General features: G+C 34.3%; 2 protein-coding genes across 3 annotated transcripts in view; one reads left to right on the top strand and one right to left on the bottom strand.

Annotated features, from left to right (window-relative positions):
• The window catches only part of LOC108965951, a 48751-nt gene extending 35846 nt beyond the window's left edge, over positions 1-12905 (bottom strand). The window contains exon 1 of one of the 2 annotated variants that reach the window (XM_018928634.1): positions 12821-12905. In XM_018928634.1, coding sequence (XP_018784179.1) covers positions 12821-12841 — 21 coding nt within the window. In that variant the 5' untranslated portion in view covers positions 12842-12905. Of the gene's footprint in view, positions 1-10850; positions 10916-12820 lie in introns of those variants that run through there. The other variant, XM_018928635.1, reaches the window with a different exon arrangement.
• Positions 12906-15222: 2317 nt separating this feature from the next.
• Positions 15223-23667, top strand: part of LOC108965954 (metal transporter CNNM4) — a 49735-nt gene continuing 41290 nt past the window's right edge. The window contains exon 1 of the mRNA XM_018928640.1: positions 15223-15795. Within this exon, the coding sequence (XP_018784185.1) occupies positions 15335-15795 (461 nt within the window). The 5' untranslated portion in view covers positions 15223-15334. The remainder of the gene's footprint in view (positions 15796-23667) is intronic.

Raw genomic sequence — 23667 nt, 5'->3', positions numbered from 1 at the left:
CATTTGTGTAAAAATAAAAATTTTGATAAGCCAATATATATGCTAAATATACATATTTTGAAATAGATACAAAAAAACGACAATAAACATTAATTTTAAAASMAAAAAATGTGTTGTAATTTAATAAAACTAGGTGTATGTAAATTTTATTGGTCCACTGTATATACTTTATATTTCCAATATATATTTTGTAAACAGGGTAATCCTGAGCGGCAGACATCGGTGTTTTTATTAAATTTCAGTACCTCCAAGCGATAGGAAAATCGTCGTCCACAAAGAGTTGAAACAAAATTTTTTTTTAATTATCTTGCAATGAAATTAGATCATTTATTACGCATTATAAATTTGTTTTGATATAGAGTTCTTACGCAATGAGAGTAGTGTACCGCTACAAGGCCCGAGCCGATATATCGGCTATATATGCTCTGGCACTTTTCGGAAGTACACAGACACTGGGGTACACATTTTCGGTCCTGAGAGCTTGAAAAGTTATGGTCCGATTTCGGCTATTTTTTGACCTAAGATACCACGCTCTAAGGCTATTCTTTGTACAAAATTGTATTCTGGTCTCTTCTTGGGTACTTGATTTCTACATGTAAAGTGAAAGAATCAATTGGAATTGACGTGGTTATTACAAAATACGAATGTCAAAGTATTGTTATGCACCTAATTTGACGGAAATTATTCAATTAGACCCTTCTGTATCATATAGTATGTGAAATTAAAACCTAAGGGACGGTAGGGTACCGGACCTCACCCCCTCTTGCCATAGCGGCTGTTGAAAACTACGAATGCCTTTTCGAAATGTGGTTCCTATTAAATATATTAATTAGCAGCAGTCATTCAATAGAACATCAACAATAACCGTTATAGAAGTTTCTTAATTGTAGCGTGATTATCATCCAGTTTCGTTCATCTTCACAATGTCTGAGGAAGTGTCAAAAATATTTATTCTAATACCGTCTACGAGCTAACCAACTAGCTATCAAAGTGGTATCCAACTGCGCGAATAGAAGCACCATAGCCATCAACCCAAGAAAATATTCATCAGAAGATATATGTGTTTCTGCACCCATTCAGAGGCTCACGCCTTCAACCTGTTGACAAGGTGAAATATCTAGGGCTTACCTTTGATAGCAAACTTTCAGGGAGGCCAAATAATTAGGAGAGAAGAAGGCATCGGTTGCCTGCGGTACTACACCAACAATAGCACTGAATTTCATTTTACAAACAGCACCCGTCCCCATGCGAAAAACTCTCTAAAGCTCAGGGAAACTGGCCACACCTTCTTCAACTGCATTCCCGAAAACTTGGATCACTGGATCGCGAAAGCTATTCATACCGGTGAGGGACATGTGGAAGGGGAGGAGGAATCATAGGAGAATAAGACTTTTCATGGATTTTTTGTAAATATTTCTCCATCAATCTTCGCTTAGGTTACCGGACCAATGTAGCAAAAGTGGCTACTTTTAAGACATCAGTAGACTTTCTGCTACAAAGTGCAGCCTGGTCGAGGACCTTGTGCGTCTGTAAGTTCTAGAATGGAGCACAGGAGATTTTCTAAGCTACTTAACATGCGGTAAGGCTAAAATCGTTTCGGACGCTAGTTGTCATAGTTGTAAGGAGGAGAGTGAGGTGGAAACATGCATCCAGGCATTTTCTCTCCAGTGTATTACATAGGCGTTTTAGCTACCACCGTTCGACCGCCGTTCTAAGCTGCCCAAATGAGATCCCTGTTAGAATTGACATCTTAACCTAACCTAAGTGCTTTTAAGAACTGATAGCCACAAAGATTCCCCAAAAGAACGCAATCGTTCCCATTCAAGGTTTTCAAAGGATTAAATTCAATTTATACTTCTAAAAATGTACCTCATTATTTTGTCTATAACTGCACAATATCTGTAACCCTATATCTATCTGAATTATTCGTAGTTTATTCCATAACACGATTTGCATGATTCCAGTTTTATGTTTTGGGTCGTCATGCAGGTAATAATATGTTTGATTTGTTATTTCTTTTTATTATTACCACTGATCGTTTCTAAGCTGAGAAATATTTCATTCTGATTTTATTTTCAAATTTGAAACCTTTGTATACTATTTTTCAAGATATCTTAAATAACTAGATACATACATATGTATTTTATGTGGCTTTGGGTTTGTTTTCATATGTGTACATTTACAAACAGTTGGTTAAATGAATTCTCAGAGCCCATGAGTTATCATACGCAAACATCTTATCCTTAGTAATTATGTTTGTACTATTGTCTGTTGAATGTTATTGTTTTCATGACAATGCATTTCATGGGTTTGTTTATGTATGTATATACGTTTTTGTGTTTATTATGTATGTATATTCAATATGTTTGATAATAGATATTTAATATTAGTGGATTGTATGTTTTTATACATTTAGATTTACATATTTCTTATCTTATCTTATATATTATGTAAAATAGTATATAAAAGAGGTCTAGATATATTGTTGTAGGCCGCCCTTTGCCATGTTCAATTTTGAACAAATAACTTCAACAGTTTCAAAAAAATAAATAAAAAATACAAAAAAAAAAAAAAAAAAAAAAAAAAAAAATTACAAAAAAAAAAAAAAACAGAAAGGAAAAAATTGTTGTCTTCAAAATTTTTAATATCTACTTCCCTTGCGAAAGCAATCACCTAAAACTAATCGNAAAAATACAAAAAAAAAAAAAAACAGAAAGGAAAAAATTGTTGTCTTCAAAATTTTTAATATCTACTTCCCTTGCGAAAGCAATCACCTAAAACTAATCGAGATAGATATAAAATTATGTGTGCACATATGTATGTATATCAAAAATATCAAAATGAGGATACGTGCTGCTGCTGATTATATGTTTGTTCGTCCGTCTGTGCAAGATGTAGCTTGTGTTAAAAACAATTTAGCTTATCTTGATAACTTTGTACACATATTTATTTGCATGTTGAGAAGATTGGTATTGCAGATGGGCGGAATCAGACTTCCACGGCTATAAAAAGCCATTTATCTAAAACTGGAAAATGTCATAACTGAACAGAACATTTCAATGTGGTACAGCGATTACCATTAGGAAAAGGTAACTGTGGTTTTCAAAAAGTGGATATGGTCTCGCCTTTTAATGGGCTAAATGTACAAATCTGCCAAACCTCCCTGACAGTGTGAAAATTGGTGAAATGGGATTGTAACACCGTCCACTGCCCATATAACGGAAACAATAGCCTCCTAACATTGACTCGGACCACCATCTTGTTGCAGCAAAAGACGCACGCCAATAAACACAAGGAAGGTTCGACGTGGAGAAGCAGCAATCACAACAGACAACCGAACGATTTTCTACTAGACGTGCACTCCAGCTCTCTGAGAGCACTCTTTAGCAACTCGGTATGAGGGACCTGTGGAACGGCATTTCAAGCTCCATACGTATAGTTGCAATCGAAACCATTGGTTTTCCAAAAATGCAAATGAACTGCTGGAACGATGAGGAAGTGCAGTGTCGCAGTGGAGAGAGAGCATACTGCCTACCTCACAACATTACAATCAACCAAAACAAGTGCGGGATGGGATAGCTTCTTTGTAGAATGTATTCGGACGAAATCATGCCCAACGATTGAAATTTAAGCGTGCTCTGCTCCCAATCCATAAAAAGGGAGACCCCAGATCGCACACATCATCATCGCATATAAGGCTCTATCAAAGGTACTGTGTGAAAGATTAAAGCCCAACTGACGGTGGGACTTGATAGGACCTCATCAGTGTGGCTTTAGGCCTGGATCAATAACTGACCAAATATTATGCACCAAATCTTCGAGATGAAATGAGGTTTCACAAAAGGCGACTCCCCATCGTGCGACTTGTTCAACCTTCTTCTGGAGAAAATACATAATTCGAGCTGCAGAACTTACTCGAGCAGGTACAATCTTTTATAAGAGTGTACAGCTGCTGCCGTACGCCGATGATATTGTCATTGGCCCCAACATTCACCCCGTTATTTCTGCTTTATCCAGACTGGATAAGGAAGCGAAGCAAATGAGACTGGTAGTGAACGATGGCAAAACGAAATAACTCATGTCATCAAACAAACAGTCGTTACACTCGCAATTAGGCTCCCACGTCACAACGTCCGGTGTGTTTAACATGGGTACCTGCTGACGACAGCCTTACTCCACGGCACTCAAAAGTACAGCGGATCAAATCAATACGTTGATCAGCGCCCTGAGAATGCCAAGCATTTTCAGTACCAATTGCAGTGTGGAATGGACACACTAGCCACCTTGGTCGGGTTCGAGGCCCATCTAAAACCTCTGCCGTGCTTTGGGTCCGGCACCCGGTTGCAATGCAACTCCACATTCAACTGATGAAGTCAGTTTTAACCACAACCACCACGATACTCCCCGAGGGGCCAGTCCGCATGAGCAGGTTCGAGTTACCTAATTTCCAGCTAACCGCCTTCGCCGCTTAAATAATTCACGCGTAAACAATCCTAACTGTTCGGTATTCCGACTAGTGGAGATCACACCACTAACATCTAATCGTCGATCAGTCCAGCTAATCCCCATACCACCCAGATCCCTAATGTCCGAGTACGTCGGGCATTCCGCAATTGAATGCGACCAATTTTACAACCCCGCCCCACAAAAACACCCCGACGTATCTGATAGGTGCCTCTGATGCAAAAATGCATTCAGAGGCMMATGCCCCGTAAGGAGGAAACCCAGACTCAGACAAAATCTGAAGTCCGGGTTATCCTCAACGAACCCAACGTCCCGAATATACTCGTACGTCACTCGGTTGTTAGGACTATTGTCCCAACGTTCTTGCCACTTACGCCTAACCCTATCATCTAGGAGACTCTTGCTCCCTGGATATCCCTCCCTCTACACATCGTCGTCGGAAATCCAATCGTTCCGCAGCAWTGACACACTCAAACCCCTTCTTAACCTGAATGCAACAGCAYGCTGTATGACAATCAGGTCAAGAGGGGGTGCACCTARTAAAACCTGCATCGCATCCGTTGAGACGGTGCGACATACAGGCAAACAAGCAAGCATCATGCAACGTTGGATTGARAGRAGTTTTTGAGACCCCCAGACAGTCGTGGCTGCCTCCCACCATACAGGGGCTCCATATGTGGCACAGGCCCTTAAGCAGCATTGTCACCGTTTTTTCCCTCGATATGTCCACCCCCACACCTACACCCCAAGTATTCACGATCTCTAAGAAATCTCCTCCCGCCCGCTCTTAACTCAGAACGCGAGCGACCTTCGACCATAAGAAGAAGGTCGTCCGCATACGCACAACACTTACAGAGTGCCTCGAGCTGTCCAAGCAAAATGTCCATCATAAGGTTCCAAATACATGGACCGCAGATGGAACCCTGCGGGCAGYCACGAACCACTCCAATCTCCACACTTCCATTCATGCCGACAAGAGAGGCCTTTCTGTCCGAAAAATAACTCCGCCAAAGAGTAATTTCCGGACAGCCAAGCTCCCCGTATGGCACTGTATTCGCCCATGAAAGGAAAGCGTTATGCAGACGTAGAAACCATTCAAAAGGTTTGCACCGGCATACTGGCGGCCATACCGGCCAACGAGTTAAAACTATTATTGAAGCAGAAAGAGAATATTTTGAATAAAATAAATTGATTTTGCCAAAAATCCATTTTTTTTAAGTTCTGTTTACTTTGGAATGCACCTCATATATTAAATATTTCGAGCTCAACGTCGTCTAACCAGATAGTTATAGCCTCATATTCAAGGGTTATAAGTATCTCTGTGATCTAGTTATTGAGGCAGCATATACAACTGGTGCTTAATGTTGTAGAGCAGTGTTGTCCAATGCAATAGTATGTAGCTTTCACTTGTGTGCGTAAAGCGTTGCTGCAAACTGTGTTGGCAGAAAAGTACACTGAATAAATAATGAGCAATTTTTTTTTTTTATTTTTCCTCCAAAAATTAATCCCTGATTCAATAGACAATGATAAATCACTCCGCACCTTTAGTAATTCTTCTTGATCACTGAATCTATTTTCATAATTTTTTAAAACGCGGTCAACTATATCTGCATATGTTTATAATTTGTTTTTTATTGGAAAATTCCTGAATAAAAGCTGCTGTACTGGCATATTTGTTGCATCATTTTTCTTAACCTGTTCTATTAAAATTTTGAGTTTGTATCCAAATGGGTCTATTGAAGTTAACAAATCGAATATGTTTTTATTTTTTCCTTGGAGCGAGAGGTTTAATTTATTTAAAAGTTCTGTGAAGTCGCACAAAAAAGCTAAGTCCAATAAAAAATCTGGAGTTTTCAAAGAGGTGAGAAGAGTTTGTGAAGAGGAAGAAGAATCTTGCTCCAAAAACAATACAATTTCTTTTCGCAGGTCAAATACCCATTTTAGACTTTTGCCTCGGCTTAGCCAACCAACTTCGGTATATAGAAGTAGATCTCCATGTTCGGCGTGCAATTCGTCTAAAAATTTTTTGAATTTTCGATGGCTGAGGGCATGGTGATTTCCTTTGATTTTATTTATTATTTTTATGGCTATATCCATAGCCTCTACCATATTGTGTTCCTTCGCAAAAAGGGCTTGTTGGTGTATTATACAATGAAAGGTGGGAATTTTTATATTATTTTAAGTAAATAACCAACAAGCCCTTTCTTTTTGCCAACCATGACTTTGGCCCCAACGGTACAAATTGAACTCAATTTATTCATATCAACTATAGAAAAAACATGTTCATTTATGGCTTCATATAAAGTTTCGCCTTTGACATTACCGTGCAACGATAAAATACAAACAATTTCTTCGAAAATTTCAAAATTTGCATTTATGGTTGTAACATACATTACTAGTTGACACAAATTGTTACTATCCGTGCTTTCATCCAAACACAAAGAAAAAATTTGCAATCACACAGCCGTTCTTGCATATAATTTTGAATATATGAGATAATATCTTCAGTTCTGCGGGCAATAGTTTGTTTTGAAAGTGGAATAGTCGCAATAACTCTACACAATGTTTTACCTTCTTCTCCAAATCATTCTAAAACATTTTGAAATAGTTCTTTAAACAACACCCCATCGGTTTTTTGTAAAAGCAGACTTGGTCGTTCGGTACCTAAAATTAAATCATATTGATTGTGGGAGGATTCATAATGTCTATATAATGCATAACGTGTAAGATGTGCAATCACTTTATTACAAATGAGGCAGACCATCTCCCTCCATATTTTCAACAAAAAAAAAATTGTCTCCCATTCAATTTTAAACATTTTTATAAATTACGCAAGGGGGTATTTTCTGGCAGTGTAAAAAATTAAACTTGCGCATACGTGCTAGCTCACAGAATTCTGAAACGCAACTGAAATAATTAGCTTCGCCATACGCTGCTGCCGAACCAAGCTATTCATAGATATACGAGCAGTTTACTGGCTCTTTCGTTTTTTCTGAAGCTGGCAGAAGAGTATACGTGTTCGACGTCGCAGCAGCTAGCCTATGCCCCGGTCATAGGAAAAATGCATTTTGGCCGACACTGTTGTAGAGCAAGAGTCTCATAGCCATGACAGACGAGCAAAATTAATGCGCCTTAAACAACGCTAACAGACGGCAGACTTGTGCATTTAGACAGCTGATAGTGAATTTTGTTGAATAAATAAATTATTAATACGGATAGAAATTTTTGGTACTTTTGGAAAATCAATATAAATTTAACGAAAAAATTCGTTTATTATTAACTACGTCAAAAGATAAAAGAGTGAAATTAAAAGCAATAATTGATTGTAATGCGGAAAGTGTGCGAAAAAGTTAAGAATATTGGAAAAATGGATAGCAAACTGAGCGTTACTTATTTTCTGCTAACTAAAAATATTAAAATTTGCTTTTGTTAATACACTTGACCATAATTTAATTAGCAATATAAAACTGCTTACCTCTGATGCTGTAAACGCAAAGCAGAAGCAGACTCAAGCGACATCTGTAAAAAAAAATAGCGAAAATCGGCCATTTTTGAGCAGTGTTGCCTACTCAAATTTGGTAAATTCAGCTAAATGCACGAAATTATTGTGCATTACAAACTTACATTAAGGGTCAAATGCGCAAGTAAGTGTAAATTAAGCCCGCTAATGCATATTAGCGCTGTCGGTCTGTCATTGCTATCACATTGGTTTCTGAATGTTTCAGTTGGTAATTTTTTTTTTTTTTCGATTTAACGATGCAAAAGCTTTAACTTATTTTAATGCTAATTATGAAATATTTGCTCTTTCATCCGATGCTGGGCTATACATGGGCATGGTATTAATTTATCTTAATTCTTTTTCCATAACATACCTTGCGATTTTTTTATTTTCGCCTATTTGAGAAGCTTCTATCCTAGGATTCTCTTTCAATAGCACACTTCTACCCTAGGTTTTTTGCAAGTTTGCACGACGTTCTGAATAGAAGAATAAGCTCTTCCGGTAATTTGTCTGATTTAAAGGCAATTATATGACACTTTTTCTCACACTACTAAATTCGTAAATTCTCTTACATTAAAACTTTGAAGTCTTTTAAAAAGATTATATTTCTATTAATATTTATTTCACAGTATAATGTAACCGCTTTTGAAACTACATAGACCAATACGTAATAAGAGGTTTTTCTTTTCTGAAAGTTTACGGAACTTTTTGTGTTTAAAGTTCTGCCATAAAGAGTACTTAATAGCAGTTCTCCCACGACAATTGGAATACGTAATCGGAGCGGACCCAGAATTTGATGGATGTACGGAGTTAATGTGGTTTACCGCTAAATATGATATTATCTCTAATATGACTTTTCCTCATGTAATGAATGTTGAATTCTTCCGCTACGTTTATACAAAAGTATTTCCCCGGCTTTTTTCCTTGAGAGAGTATTAAATATTCGATTACACCCGAACTTAGCCCTTCCTCAATTAGTTGTCTAATATAGTCTTGTGTACGTAGTATCGCCTCATTGACATAAAACAGTAGTTCAAACCGAATTGCCAAAAATATATAAAGGTTAACTATGTCCATAATACTAACAAGCCTAAGGGGAAAAAAGATAAATTACTTACTCGGCAGCTAAATTTCGACCTCCATTTTGCATTGAAATATTGATCACTTTGATACCTACCGTTTTTATTGTTGGCGGTTACACTTAAACTTTGGACGTTTTATTGTAAACACGCATAACAGGTTGATGTATCACACTTCTGATTTTTTTTACACTTATAATAAGTATGTGGTGAACATATATGGTACATATGTTATGTATATATGTGCAAATGAAATATGTATATGAATCCTACTTTATAATAATAGAATTAAAACAGTGCGAGGATATTATGACGTGCAACAATAACCAAATAAGAAAAGTTTGATAAGCCCTTTTTTTAAAATACGAATGAGAGTTTTGTTCATAACTGTCAGCACCAACATCTCTTGAGTATATATTATATAATAATGTAGTCAAACTGTATCGATATATTTCAAAAGGATGCTTTCGAAGTCAACCTCCCAGTAGTTCCGCTATGTACAGGCATATATACAAGCCTTCTAAGAAATACCAATCTTCAATTAAAAACAAACAATTTTGTAATCAATGACGTATACCATTTTCTAATATTTCTTTATGAAAACTGAACAGAAGATCTTTCAAGTGTTAAACAATAATGTTCAATTGGTTTTTAAAAATAGATTTTAATTGTTTCATCGCTGTTGTCATTTTTCAAATGCTGACCACGTAGATCGCAGCAGACTGCAAGTGACCTTTCTCACTTATATGAATAAACACGCTCTTATGGACACAGTTATTTAGACAGCTACACGACTACAGGCTCTCAGTTGTCTCTCTCGCCAATTTAAAAACATTTTTGAATTTTGCAGACGAAATTATTTAAAGCTCTAACAAACCTGACTTTATTTTACAAAGAGAAGTATAAAATAGCTCTGTTATATCATTGGTATAACAATTGGTAAGTGAAAACAAAAAATTTAAATATTTACTTATTTTTTGCATAAAAAACTTCACTTTGAAATATTAAAATTGCACTGCATTGAGAGGTATTAGTATGGCAACAACGACATTGTGTCCATACAAAATGAACAGATGTGTGGTTTTGTGTACATGCCATGTTATGTCGCTGACTTCTTATAAATGGTCATGTAGCAGGATTCCCGACGCCATTTACAGTTCACTGTCGCGCTGTCATGTCGTGTCGCACTCTATGTGTTCAGAGCGTCATCTGTTTACTCTTCACTTTACGTCTAAATCAAGGAATCGAAATTATTTAAATCGAACTCATTTCTATCTGAGATAAACGGATCCCCAACTTTCGAGCATCTCACCAACGAAAATTAAAGAAAAAACTCGAAATTTAAATATATTTTATGAATTTTTCGTCATGTGATGCATAATAGTATTCATTTTCATTTGAAAATAATTAAAAACTACAATGAAAAAATGTTATAAAAAACGCTAATTTTGAGGAGCTCTCACACTGGAAAAAGTTGTTCCAAACTTTATAAAACAACGTTGTAACATCTCTAGCAACCAAATTATCACTTATAAACTGCCGTTGCATCTGACCAGCTACAGTAATAATAAATGTATACATCAATTTGATATACATACAAAAGTACATACATATACTTTACTAAATATGTATACTGAACTTTAGCAATGCATATGCATAAACGCTTACAAGTCTGTTATGTACACATATGCATACATAATGCAATGTAAATATTAACGCGTCTGCAAATTGAACACGCCCTGTGTTTGAACTTAATACAATTAAAAACACATAATGATTAACACTATCAAAAAATGTACGGTTATTACCATTTATAATTCACTGAACGGATAAACTCGCTTCTTTACTGTCTATCAGACGACTGTACTTTGTGTTTAACAAATAACGAAACCTAGTATATATTAAATATGTACTGCATAAATAGAATACACCTTGTCGTTGTTATTGTGGAACATGTCCTCCATCTTCTTTTACAAAGAGTTACCATTTTTGTCTATTCCTATGCACCAACCGAATTTTACTTTCATGTGTGGAATACAATGCTCGCGACAGACTGCAAACGACATCTGTCAAATATTAAAATACACACGTCCTTATGGACGGACCCTTTTTGACAGCTGCACGACTGCAGGCCGACAGTTGTTGTTCTCGCTAACTTCAATTTGATCCTATATTTGCCAACGACAGTAGAGTTCAGTAGAATGGAAGATAGAGAGATGAGGTAGAGTGGTGATGGCACTAATATGTAAAATGTGAAATTACTCAAAGCTCTAACAAGCCTGATGTATTTTACAAATAAAAGCATAAAATAGCGCTGTTACATCATTTATAATAACAATTGAAAATTTAAAACAAATAAATTTACCTATTTACCTATTTTTTGCTTAAAAATTTCACTTTGAACAAAACATTAAAATTTCATTGAAGTGCAAGGTATTAGTATGGCCACAACGAAATTGTGTAGATGCAAAATGGACAACTGAGTTGTTTTGTGTACATGCCGGCCATTGTTATGTTGCTGCCCTCTCACAAACGTTCTTGTAGTAGGATTCACAACGCCATTTTCAGTTCACTGTCGTGCTGCTGCAGTCTGTCGCTGTGTTCCACACATAAAAAAAATGAGTATCTGTTATACGTTATACAAATCACCTGTTTGAATGGTGGCAACATCGAAAACTATGTAGTGGAACGTTTTTCTTTTTACATCCCTATATGCAAAGAATTATACAATTAGACAGAGCAAATCATTGTAGACACACACAATTAACAAAAGTATCATATAGTCGTCAACAGCTGAGATAGTAGAATATTTAGAAAACCCTAACGAACTGCCTTGGCTTTTGCCCTGAGTCTTCCCTCATTCTATTGCATTCTTAATGTAATTTCTGTCATTCTACAAGCTTTCACCTGTGTATGTATGGGTGAAAATGATATAATTTGTTGCTTGTAGGTTTATATAATGTCCATTTCACGTCCGTTCTATGACATGTGGGACAGCCGAATCAGTGGGTATGGATAATATGATACGAGACTCTTTGATTCGAGAGAGAGCTGTTAAAACTCTCATTTTTTATAACATTTGCCAATGATGCCATTTTATCCATGCCGTAGGGCTTAATATAATTGCACTTTTTTATGTATTTGTCTGTGTTAAGATAATAAACAAACTATTTTTAAAATTAATGTTTAATCTTAAATTTTTTCATAAATTTCACTTCAACACATTCAATCGAAAATATTTTTCTTGTGCATAAAAATGTCCATTTAGAATGCAGAGATTTCTGTTAAAGTTTCTATGAGTTTATAAGGTCAAGTTGACAAAACCCTTCTAAACTCTTGTGTACGTGTTATAATGATTGTTTCAAACCATTTGTTTTTATTTCCATTAAAGTTCTTTTAATATATAGAAAATAGCAAATTTGGAATTACTGGGAAGATTACAATTCCACCGCTTTATCTTCCTTTCGTTCACAAAACAAATTTATTTCACAAGTTTAACTTTGTTTTGAGATATCACACTAAACGTTTTTCTTATTTGCTTATTGTAAAGTGCACATTTATTGTGGTGGTATATAGAACATTTTTATGAATGATAATGCGTCACAAACCTTGTAATATTCAAGTGTGTAGTTATGTACTTATGTATATGTTTGTATGTATGTACATATATAAGTCCAATATGTTTTTCATAAAAATACCAATTTAATACAAAGCCTATCTGATCGTTAGACACTTCGTACTTATTTTAAAGTTTGTCCGAGTTAACGCGATAACTTACCCGTATATCACTAGGTAACATAATTTAGCGATATGGGTACACAAAATAACAAATAGTTATATTTTATTAGAAAACCAGAACCAAAAATTATTAAGGATGGGCGATATTTTTTCTTATCGGTTTAAATTTGTCGGTGTGGCCACCCATATGGATGAAATTATTTTCAATTTCATAATTTCGTTTTAAAATAAGTACTCAATATTAATAAGAGTAAATGTTCAGGAGAGCGGCTTTTCCGAAAACGTGCACCAATTTTCATGGGAAATATCTTAAAATACTCGCTTTTAATTCTACTTTACGAATATGTATGGCGCGTACCTTTAAAAACAATATTTTCCTTGTTTTAATACAAAAACATCGTATTTCCCGAAACTAAAAATTCACTTTTGCATTTAATATGTCTTTAGATGCTAAAAATATATATTCTATCAATTATATACACGCAATTATTGACGTCGTTTATTTTATAAATAAGAGAAATTGGTTTTTATGTTATTTTTATAAAAATATAAAAAACTTCACAATCACTTCACTTCAACTAAAATGGCAAGGTTATGTTCGAAATTATGGCATCGCTGTTTTAAATTCGAATGGCCACTATTGATTCATGCATTGATCGTTTTAAAATTATCGATACTGTCGATATTCGAGACTAATCGAGAATTGATAAAAATGAGAAATATATAATAAGATAATTTATAATTCATTATTATTGCAGAAAGAAGAAGTTGGACACAGAAAAAAAATGAACAGCCGGGTTTTGGACCGACCAGGGTTATTTATTTTCGAGCGCTCGAAGTGTCCCACTTCTTCTTCTTTTTGCAAAAATATTGAATTATTCTCTTTCAGACTCGAGTATTGAGAATATCGATATTTTAAATTCTTTTTATTTTTCCAGTTATTATTATCTTCCTATTAGAGGATGGAGTCATGCGTAGAAGTTCACGCAAGTCAGGAAAGTTGTCTGATCGCCATTCACTTGGGAGTGGCCAGAAACGATTCTTTTACATATATCTCAAGCAGCTCACGACTTCCAGTCTTTGACCAAGTATCCTCTGGGTAGCCTAAGAACATCCGTTTGAAGGCGGGCTAAAGTGAGAAGGCGAAATATCCCCTGCAAAGGGTTGTACGCTGGGCTTGGAAGCTGCCACGTAATTGATTATATTGATATCATCGGCCTCAACACCCGCACCGTTAGTTCAGCTTTCTCCGGACTGGACAAGGAAGCAACGAAGATGGGACGAGGGCAAGACGAAATATCTCCTGTCCTAACATGTATCATAACATGACAGTCATAACTTTGAAGTCGTAGATAATTTCGTCTATCTTGGAACCACCAACAATGTCAGCTTGGAAATCCAACGCAGGATAATTCTTGCCAACAGGTGCTACTTTGGACTGAGTAGGCAATTGAGAAGCAAAGTCCTCTCTCGACAAACAAAAACCAAACTCTATAAGTCACTCATAATWCCMGTCCTGCTATATGGTGCAGAGGCTTGGACGATGWCAACAACKGATGAGTCGACGTTGCGASTTTTCGAGAGAAAAGTTCTGCGAAAGATTTATGGTCCTTTGCGAGTTGGCCACGGCGAATATCGCATTCGATGGAACGATGAGCTGTATGAGATATATGACGACATTGACATAGTTCAGCGAATTAAAAGACAGCGGCTACGCTGGCTAGGTCATGTTCCCCGAATGGATGAAAACACCCCAGCTCTGAAAGTATTCGACGCAGTACCCGCCGGGGGAAACAGAGGAAGGGGAAGCCCTCCACTCCGTTGGAAGGACCAAGTGGAAAAGGACCTGGAGCGCTGTTGTTAACTTGGCTATAATCGCGTAAGCGGTATCTACGCCAATTAAGAAGAAAAATATTAGCTTTATATTATGTATTTCTAATTATTACCAATTCTCTTTCAGACTCGAATATTGAGAATATCGATATTTTAATTTCTTGTTGTTTTTTCAATTATTATTATTTTCTATTATGTATCTCTAATTTTTATCAATCTTGTTTAGTCTCGATTATCGAGAGTATCGATATTTCGAAACCGATCACTAGTGCTCAATTGAATTTCGAAGAGTGGTGCCGTATATAGCGAAAATATCATGCAAAATTATAATATTTTGAATAGCTTTTATTACAAAAAAAAACATAAAAGTAGATAACGCGCCGTATATATTCGTAAATTGGAATTAAAAATACGAATTTTAAGACACTTCCCGTGAAAATGGATGAACGTTTTTGGAAAAGCCCCTCTCCTGAACATTTACCGCTATCACAAATCCCTCAATATAAGCGCGAAGTTATCATTTCTGACAACACTGAATGCAACTCTGACGTAGGAGCACAGCGATAAAAGCAGTGGAAAGTAATGGAATTTGACAGTTGGAAATTGTTCGTTAAGTGTAGTGCATCATTTGATGTTCCTGTAGTTTTTGATTGTTTTTGTAAAGTGGAGAAGTGATTTTTACCAATTTATTTAAATAAAGTTTGTTAAATAAAAGTTCAAAATGCAAAATCAAGGAAAACAGTCATACAAAAGCCAAATACGGACTAGAAATAAACAGTTTTTATTAAAAAACGCATCCAATGGCTTAAATACCTCTTCTATGAGGTGTTTAGCTCCCTCAAGTGGTCCACAAGCTCCAGAGCTGTTGCTGGGGTCCAAATTATCGAATGAAAACAGTGGAAAATCAATGTTTCAACATTTGCATAGCAATTATAGTGTTCCAACTCGTCCCTTTATCCACGCAAAAATTCAAAGCCTTCCCATACTTGTGTTGTCTTTAATTGTTCTCTTAGAATGCTTTTGTATTGGTAGCTGTGCACAAATCAAAAGTAAAAGTGATTTATTAAGTGGAGCAATATTAACGCCAGTTGACGATGTAGTGCCTAGAATAGTCGAAAATGTTCCTACAAAAAACAAGGGCAACACTACATTTACTGACTTTTCCGACTCTACCAAACATAAGTAAGTACTAGAGATATATATGTAGATATACCTGAGCATATACATAGATTTAATTACTATTAAACTCAAAACAAAACTGTCTTATGAGCTGCACAACTCACGCACAATAAATAAGACATAGTGTTAAATTTAGTAACGCGCAAGTCAGTTGGCAAATTGCCAAAATAAAATGTTGATCTAAGAAGAAAGGCAGTAGTAGTTCAATGTATTTCTCGAGTGTTATCAATTAATATGTAATGTGCAGTGAGTAAAAGAAATACAACGTCAATGAGTATTATGAAAAATTATGAAAATGTGAAAATCTGAACGGGTTTTTCAGTTCTAACTATTCCTAAACAAATGTATATATGGTCTCAATGCTAGGCCAATCTTTTTTCGTTCAAGGACAATCAGCTTCTAAAGGAATTTACGTTATTAAAACGACATAAAACGTATTTAAAAATTCCAATCTTTAGATGGTAGACATTTCCATTTTTTATTCACAAAAGTCATTTTTGTATATGTTCTATAGAGAACTTTAAAAGTATTGCAAAATAGCAAAGCATTAGTCTGTACATACACTCCACGGCAGTTAGGCATTCATAACCCGGAATGGACAAGAATCAAAAATATATGAGAAATGTTTTATCGCACTATTATAACATATTATTTTAAAATAGTAAAATATATAAAGACCCTACATACAAATTTCTCAAATATATTTCTGAATTACATACAGAATACATATGTATATTTGATTAAGTTTTACATTTGAACGTTGAATATAAATAAAGTTTTACTTATACTTCATTTATAATACAAAGGCATCGCGATGACTCAAAGTTTTTTGTAGGTCCATATATCACATTTCATAATTGTTTACTTTGACTCAACGTTATTACAATGTATGTATGTGTTCTCTGAGGGACTATGAATTTATTTACGAATATGAGTAAATTCTTCATACTTCTTAATTTCTGCTGAAACAAAGACAAATTTTAAATATTGATGTTGTGATTATTTTTCACCAATTGAAGTATTATATTAGCCACGAATTCATGATGTACATGTGTACATTCAATATAGTACTACAGATTCTGAGTTAGTCGTGTGACAGTCTATTTTTTGTTGATTTTGTATGTATGTATAGTATGTCGTACAAACATATGTTAATGTACATAAGAAATATAAATTTGTCAAAATATAATTAATTTGCTCCATTCGTCTCACTTAACAATTTATTTAAACAACTACACGTAACTTGTGTGCATACAAATTTCTTAAAATAATAATTCAATTATATATTTCACCCATGTACCCTACCGCCAATTAACCGTTCAAGTTGCAGAAATTTCGAACTGGTTTCAGCCGGCTATCTGCACAAATATGTACAACCATTTTATTTTTTTGTTGTATCCTCAACCAAAACAAAACTCAAATATGTATGTATATGTATATTATTACACACATGTATCATATATACATATGTATACGTATAATGTGCAATGAAAAAAACCAAAAATAATTATCCAATATTTTTCGCTGCTTCAGAACGTTGTTTGCGGTTCTTTCTCTGAGTTGCCCTATCGACTTTATATAATTACCGAAGCTTTTCGGCTTTGAAATTTCGAGCTTTCGGTGAATTATAAACGTGCGTATTGTGTTTTAGCAAATGGAATTTTAGAGCTTCTAAAATTGCAAATTCTCTTTGAGATATACATATGTATGTATGTATGTATATACATAATGTGTATAACTACGCGAAAGCAAATATTTGCATACGCTAGAGCATCAAATGTTAAAATTGGAGTTTTTTCGGTCAAATTAGCAAATTATTGATTAATTTAACTATGGGATTCAATTAAAAAAAGAATATTTTCTCCATAAGAAGTTGCCATAATTAAAATCAAATTCCTGTATTGAAAATTTTTTATTTTACAAGATATGAAATATGGCATATGTATATTATGTAATATATAGTACATATAAACTGATGGATCAAAATCACGAAAACGATTTTTATCGTGTTATGCTACAAGAAATGCACCAATAAAGACTATTATAGCTTCGGTACCACCGCATATGATTCTGTAAATATTTTGATCAATCAGAAAATAATAAATAATAAATGTGAAAGAACTTGATTCCGATCGTTCAGTTTGTACAAACGAGCAGCTTCTTGAAGAGAAAATGATGTTTACAAAATTTCAAAACGATATCTTAAAAACTGACGCTTCGTTCTGGGTGTTATAAACTTCGTGGTAAACTTAATATACCCTGTTCAAGGTATAAAAATAGAAAAATGTGGAGCGCCCATAATTCGAATTTTCAATACTAAAATGATGCCTTAAGGGTTTCTCTCATTGTGAAATTTTCGAGAAATAGAGTTTTTGTTGCATTATCGGATAGTATACACTATAATAAACAATCTGTCAAATTTTGAAATCGAAATTCAAATGATTACGGTCGTTTCTTACAGAAATTGAACACAGTTGGGAAAGGAGCAAGACAGACATCTGCCTCGTTTGTGTTTTTCTCCAAATGGTGTTTTTCAAAACGGTTTCTACTCTCAAAGGAAGAGTTTTGTAGATATCTAGTTCCAATTTGAAGAGAACATATTTAACGTTATTCGCTATGGAAACTTTTATTTATTTATTTTTTTTATTGAAATCTTCCTATTTTTTTACGAAAAAGTGTCGGAATCGGATTAGAAAATTTCAACACTAAAAAAAAAGTCGCGAAAGTCAGTGATTTTTCGGAGGGTCACCCTGAGACGATCCTTTAATAATTAGAATAGTAGTAAAAATCCTCTCTGGTGTTGATGACAGCTACAAAAAATTCTATTATAGCTTATTAGAGTTTATTTTAACTATAATTTAACTATTAATATTAATTTAAGATTGTTTTGCGATGAATTTTAAATAATTCGAAAACCTCTAAAACAGTTCAAGCATACTTATGGTGTACAGTACCTAATAACATAGTGGGAGGTGAATTTAAACAGCATGATTAAAATAATTGCGATAAATAATTATGCATGGGCTTCAATCAGTTGAAATATATCATATAGCCTACAGAGAATGTTGCATTCATCTGCCTTTTTGTAAAACTCCTTTTAAATGATTTTCGCCGACAAAGAGGTCAACATGCATTAAATAAATTATAAAAATAAGTAAAAATCTATAAATATGTATAAACTATATACAATGCATCTATATTTACATATATTTAAATACCTACTTGCGCATACATATATATATGTACATACAGCTGCGAGCAATGAAATAGTAGTGGGTGTTAGAGCTTTACATATCTGTGAGTTATGTAAAATGCCAAACCGTTTTAACATCCATTGAAATGCAAAAGTGGATCATATTTTCCAGGCTATGTTTATTACTAAAAATATTTAGATTTGAATATGTACAAGATATCTTTATTTACAAAGATGTTTTATGTATGAAACTTTTTGGGAGCAGTAAAATAGTAGTAAAGTACTAAAAATTAAAAAAAAAAGTACTGAAAGATTTTTGCAAGTTTCGTCTATAGGAGATCTTAGTACTTGGATGCATGATCATGATTTTTGATAACTGCAATACATCGCTTCTTCAGAGAATCTACGAGACTGTGGTCTTTTCACTACGGTCCACAACTCGTTGTTGTTTTTGGGTTTATCTTTCCACACGGCTTTCTTGACGTCTGCCCAACGGTTTTCAATAGGATAGAGGCCAGGCGGTTGAGCTGACCTATCTATGACATCAATTCCATTGACACGAAACCACTCCTTTGCCACTATACTGGTGCACTTCGGGTCATAATTTTGCTGAAATATCCTTTTCAGCGGGATGTCCTCTTCAGCAAATGGTATCACAATATTCTGCATTATATCCACGAATTTGTGTCGGTCCGTTATGCTAGTAATCTTGCGAATGATATGATTTTTTTTAATAACGGTTTTTAATAACGGTAACGGTAATCGAGGACTGCGGAATTATGTTCATGTAGAAGTCTTCTCACTGTTTGAACACCGCAGGCCAGGTTCAGTTCATTCCGAATCTCCATAGCTGACATTCTATGTCGAGTCTTGGCATATCTTACAACTATTGGTGTGAAATTCTCGGAAAGAATCCATATTGAGCCCCTTTTTTCGTCTTTTTTTTATAAATAATTGCATTGTGAGTCGTTGTGGCTTAACACCCTACAATTCTTTCCACTCCCTTGTAGGATTTACCGTTGTTTATGACAGATTGAATACATTCTCGTTTTTCGTCACTCAGTGCTTCCCGCGGCCCAAAAAAAAAAGTGCAAAGTTATATTTTTTTTGCTTTTTGCATTGAATAATTAATAAAAGATCAGGAAACTTACTTTTTTCTGATAAAATTAAATTTTTTTTATTAAAAATTATGTTTGCAATCAGCTTATCGTTCACTACTATTCTATTGCTCGCTCATAAAAACAGATATCCCAATAAAATTGGCTTTAAAAAGTAACGGTAAGTAATTAACACTTATTGTTGTATATAACAGGACCGTTATACTTCAGAGAATATAAAAGAAACAAAATTTAAAGCAAAACTCTCTTGGCCAATAGGCACTACTATTTCAATGCTTGTAACTGTACGGACATACATGTATGTACATATAGGTACATACATATATAAGATAATCTCTGGCCACAAGTGCATGCATTAATCTTTCCTCCGCATGTTTTATTGGCTTACGAGTATGACTGAGACTGTTTCAAACAGATAAATGAAAATGCAAAAATATTTACAATTTGCAAAGCTGCTATCAAAGTCAAATTTAAAACAAACAAATATGTAAGTATGTTGCCATATCCGGTGATGACAGCTTGGCTGCAATATTTCTCTATACAAACAAATAGTAGAATTTTAATTTCTCATAAAATATATGAATCAAAGAATGGCAAATTGTGCCAAGTCGGCACATTTCGTCTATCACTACAAATATCTTCATGCTTATACTCACCAGCGCTCATTTGTATGCGAAAACATTTCAAAATACCATACATACTCGTACTTGTATGCATAAAGAGCGTTGAAAGAGCGCAGTGAAATGGCTCTCCGATTTTGTGATAACTATTTGTACGCATTGCACGATTATTCTGATTTCTTTTTATTTTTTATTAGTTATTTATTAAAAGAAGCTAAGCTAACTTGTTATACTAGTAAATAAAGAATAGAATATTTACTGAAAGCGATAGAAAGCGTACACTGTTTACCGGCATAGATCTGCACTTGTATTTTGTACACATACATGCATCTTGTGTACATATATAATGTACTTAATAATGATTATAAGCACATGAGTGAAATACAAATATTGTTTTTACGGTGATTACGAACTAGTCCGACTTTGGTTGAAATATCATGAAAATAGTTAGTTGACGGGCATGGTTAAACAGTTAAGAAAGTAATGAAATAAAATACCCAATTTTTGTATTAATTTCTTCGAAAATTGTATGGACAATTTGGGTATACATACCAACCGCTACTGTTTTTAGATGACGGTCCAACTCACCAAGTGCTGGTTTCCGATATTTTACCAGCGTTTTCAGTTCTCTACGAGGTTTGTTCAAAAAGTCTCGCAAGCAATTTTTATACTCTCGCAACAAAGTTGCTAAGGAGAGTATTATAGTTTCGTTCACATAACGGTTGTTTGTAAGTAAAACTAAAAGAGTCAGATATAGGGTTATATATGCATACCAAAGTGATCAGGGTGACGAGTAGAGTTAAAATCCGGATGTCTGTCTGTCCGTCCGTCCGTGCAAGCTGTAACTTGAGTAAAATTAAGATATCATGATGAAACTTAGTACACGTATTTCTTGGCCCCATAAGAAGGTTAAGTTCGAAGATGGCAAAATCGGCCCACTGCCACGCCCACAAAATGGCGAAAACCGAAAACCTATAAAGTGTCATAACTAAGCCATAAATAAAGATATTAAAGTGAAATTTAAAGGATCGCATTAGGGAGGGGCATATTTGGACGAATTTTTTTTGGAAAAGTGGGTGTGGGGCTACTCTAGCTATGTCAACCAAACTGTATAGAGTCGTTTCCTTCAGGCAGTCGTTTCCTTCCATAGACAGTTCAAAAATGGAATAAATCGGATAATAACCACGCCCACCTCCCATACAAAGGTTATGTTGAAAATCACTAAAAGTGCGTTAACCGACTAACAAAAAACGTCAGAAACACTAAATTTTACGGAAGAGATGGCAGAAGGAAGCTGCACCCAGGTTTTTTTTTAATTGAAAATGGGCGTGGCGTCGCCCACTTATGGACCAAAAACCATATCTCAGGAACTACTCGACCGATTTCAATGAATATAATATTTATAATATTTTCTTAACACCCTGATGACACGTACGAAATATGGGTGAAATCAGTTCACAACCACGCCTTCTTCTACTATAACCTATGCCTTCTCTGTATAATATATACCTTAGGAACCAATGATGATAGCGGAATAAAACTTTACACAAATACTGAGGTATCCTCACTTTGTTACGGTGTAAAATATAGGGTTAGAGCACAATTCCGATTTCTTTGGCGCCGTGATTTGAAGGTACCGTTGGAAAGAGGAAGTCCTCCTGATTAAGAAATACCGCAAAAGCTTAGTTTACGAGATATTCGACCTTAAAGTTCAAAAATTCGCAAAATTCGAACATTTCAAGAAGCTATTACACCACATTTAACACACTTTATTCACATTTTTCTCTTCTAATTAATTAAATTAAACTATAAACTTTTAAATAAATCCACATTTTACACTTCTTTAGTCTTTATTTTAAAAATTACATTTTACACTCGTAGTGAACACCATTTGTGTGCTCAAAATTACAAGGAAATAAGGAAATTCGCTGAAATTCCTCTTTTCTCAAAAATTCCTCTAATCATGCATATGGATATTTTATTTTTTAAATTTATTAAGCAAATAAGTAATATTATATACATGTATTAGCAATATTTTATAATATTACGTAATAAAGTGTAACGTATACAAGTACAGTACGAAAATTCAAATTTTGTTTCAATATGAGTGCATGATAACCAACAAATATAACCACTTTAGATCCAAAACTAAATTTTTAAATATAAAAACACATATATGTATCGTCACCTAAAATAAGTATAATCAAAAATAAATGGACAGATATATTAACTAAATTTTATCCATTTTATAAGGAAAACTCAAATTTTGTTTCAATATATGTAAGTGCATGATAACCAAAAACTATAATCACTTTAACAACTTTATAACAAAAACACTATATATTTGTTTATTTTTAACGCAGAAAGGCCAAAAACTACTAAAGGCCAAAAAAGTACTACGCTAAAGTACTTCAGTCACCCTGGGCATTCGCTTGACCAGGGTTATTTTTTTAGATCGCGGCCGAAGGCCGCCAACGCAGAAAAGAGTACTAGGCGAAAGTACTTCAGTAATCCAGATATGATATAAATTTTATAATATAATATTATCATAGAGTTTTAGTTATTTGTGTTTATTAAATATAAATCACATATTATGCATATATTCAAAGTGTTCACAACTCAATTATAACTTAAAAAATGTTGAAAAGTATTTTTTATTGTAATTAATATAGAAAAAAGAATCACGCAATCATACAAACAAAGAAAAATCGTTAAGAATCCTACATATTTGGTGTTTAAGATGTGGCAACGCTCGTTTTCTTCATAATTGTAAACAATCTAACCTTTGCAACGACGAGTGAGATAAGTGATTTTTAAATTAATAAATTTAGGTAAAATATTACAAAATAACATTGAAATGTGAACTTATTTCAATGTTTAGAGTGTATATTTGAATATACAGAGTGAAAAACGTGAATAAATTTAGTGAAAAATAGAGAAATAC

This window comes from Bactrocera latifrons, unplaced genomic scaffold, assembly GCF_001853355.1.
Source record: "Bactrocera latifrons isolate USDA-ARS-PBARC rearing strain unplaced genomic scaffold, ASM185335v1 scaffold_151, whole genome shotgun sequence".
NCBI classification, from domain to species: domain Eukaryota; kingdom Metazoa; phylum Arthropoda; class Insecta; order Diptera; family Tephritidae; genus Bactrocera; species Bactrocera latifrons.
The sequence above is the reverse complement of the archived record's forward strand: the minus strand, read 5'-3'. Positions and strand labels throughout refer to the sequence as shown.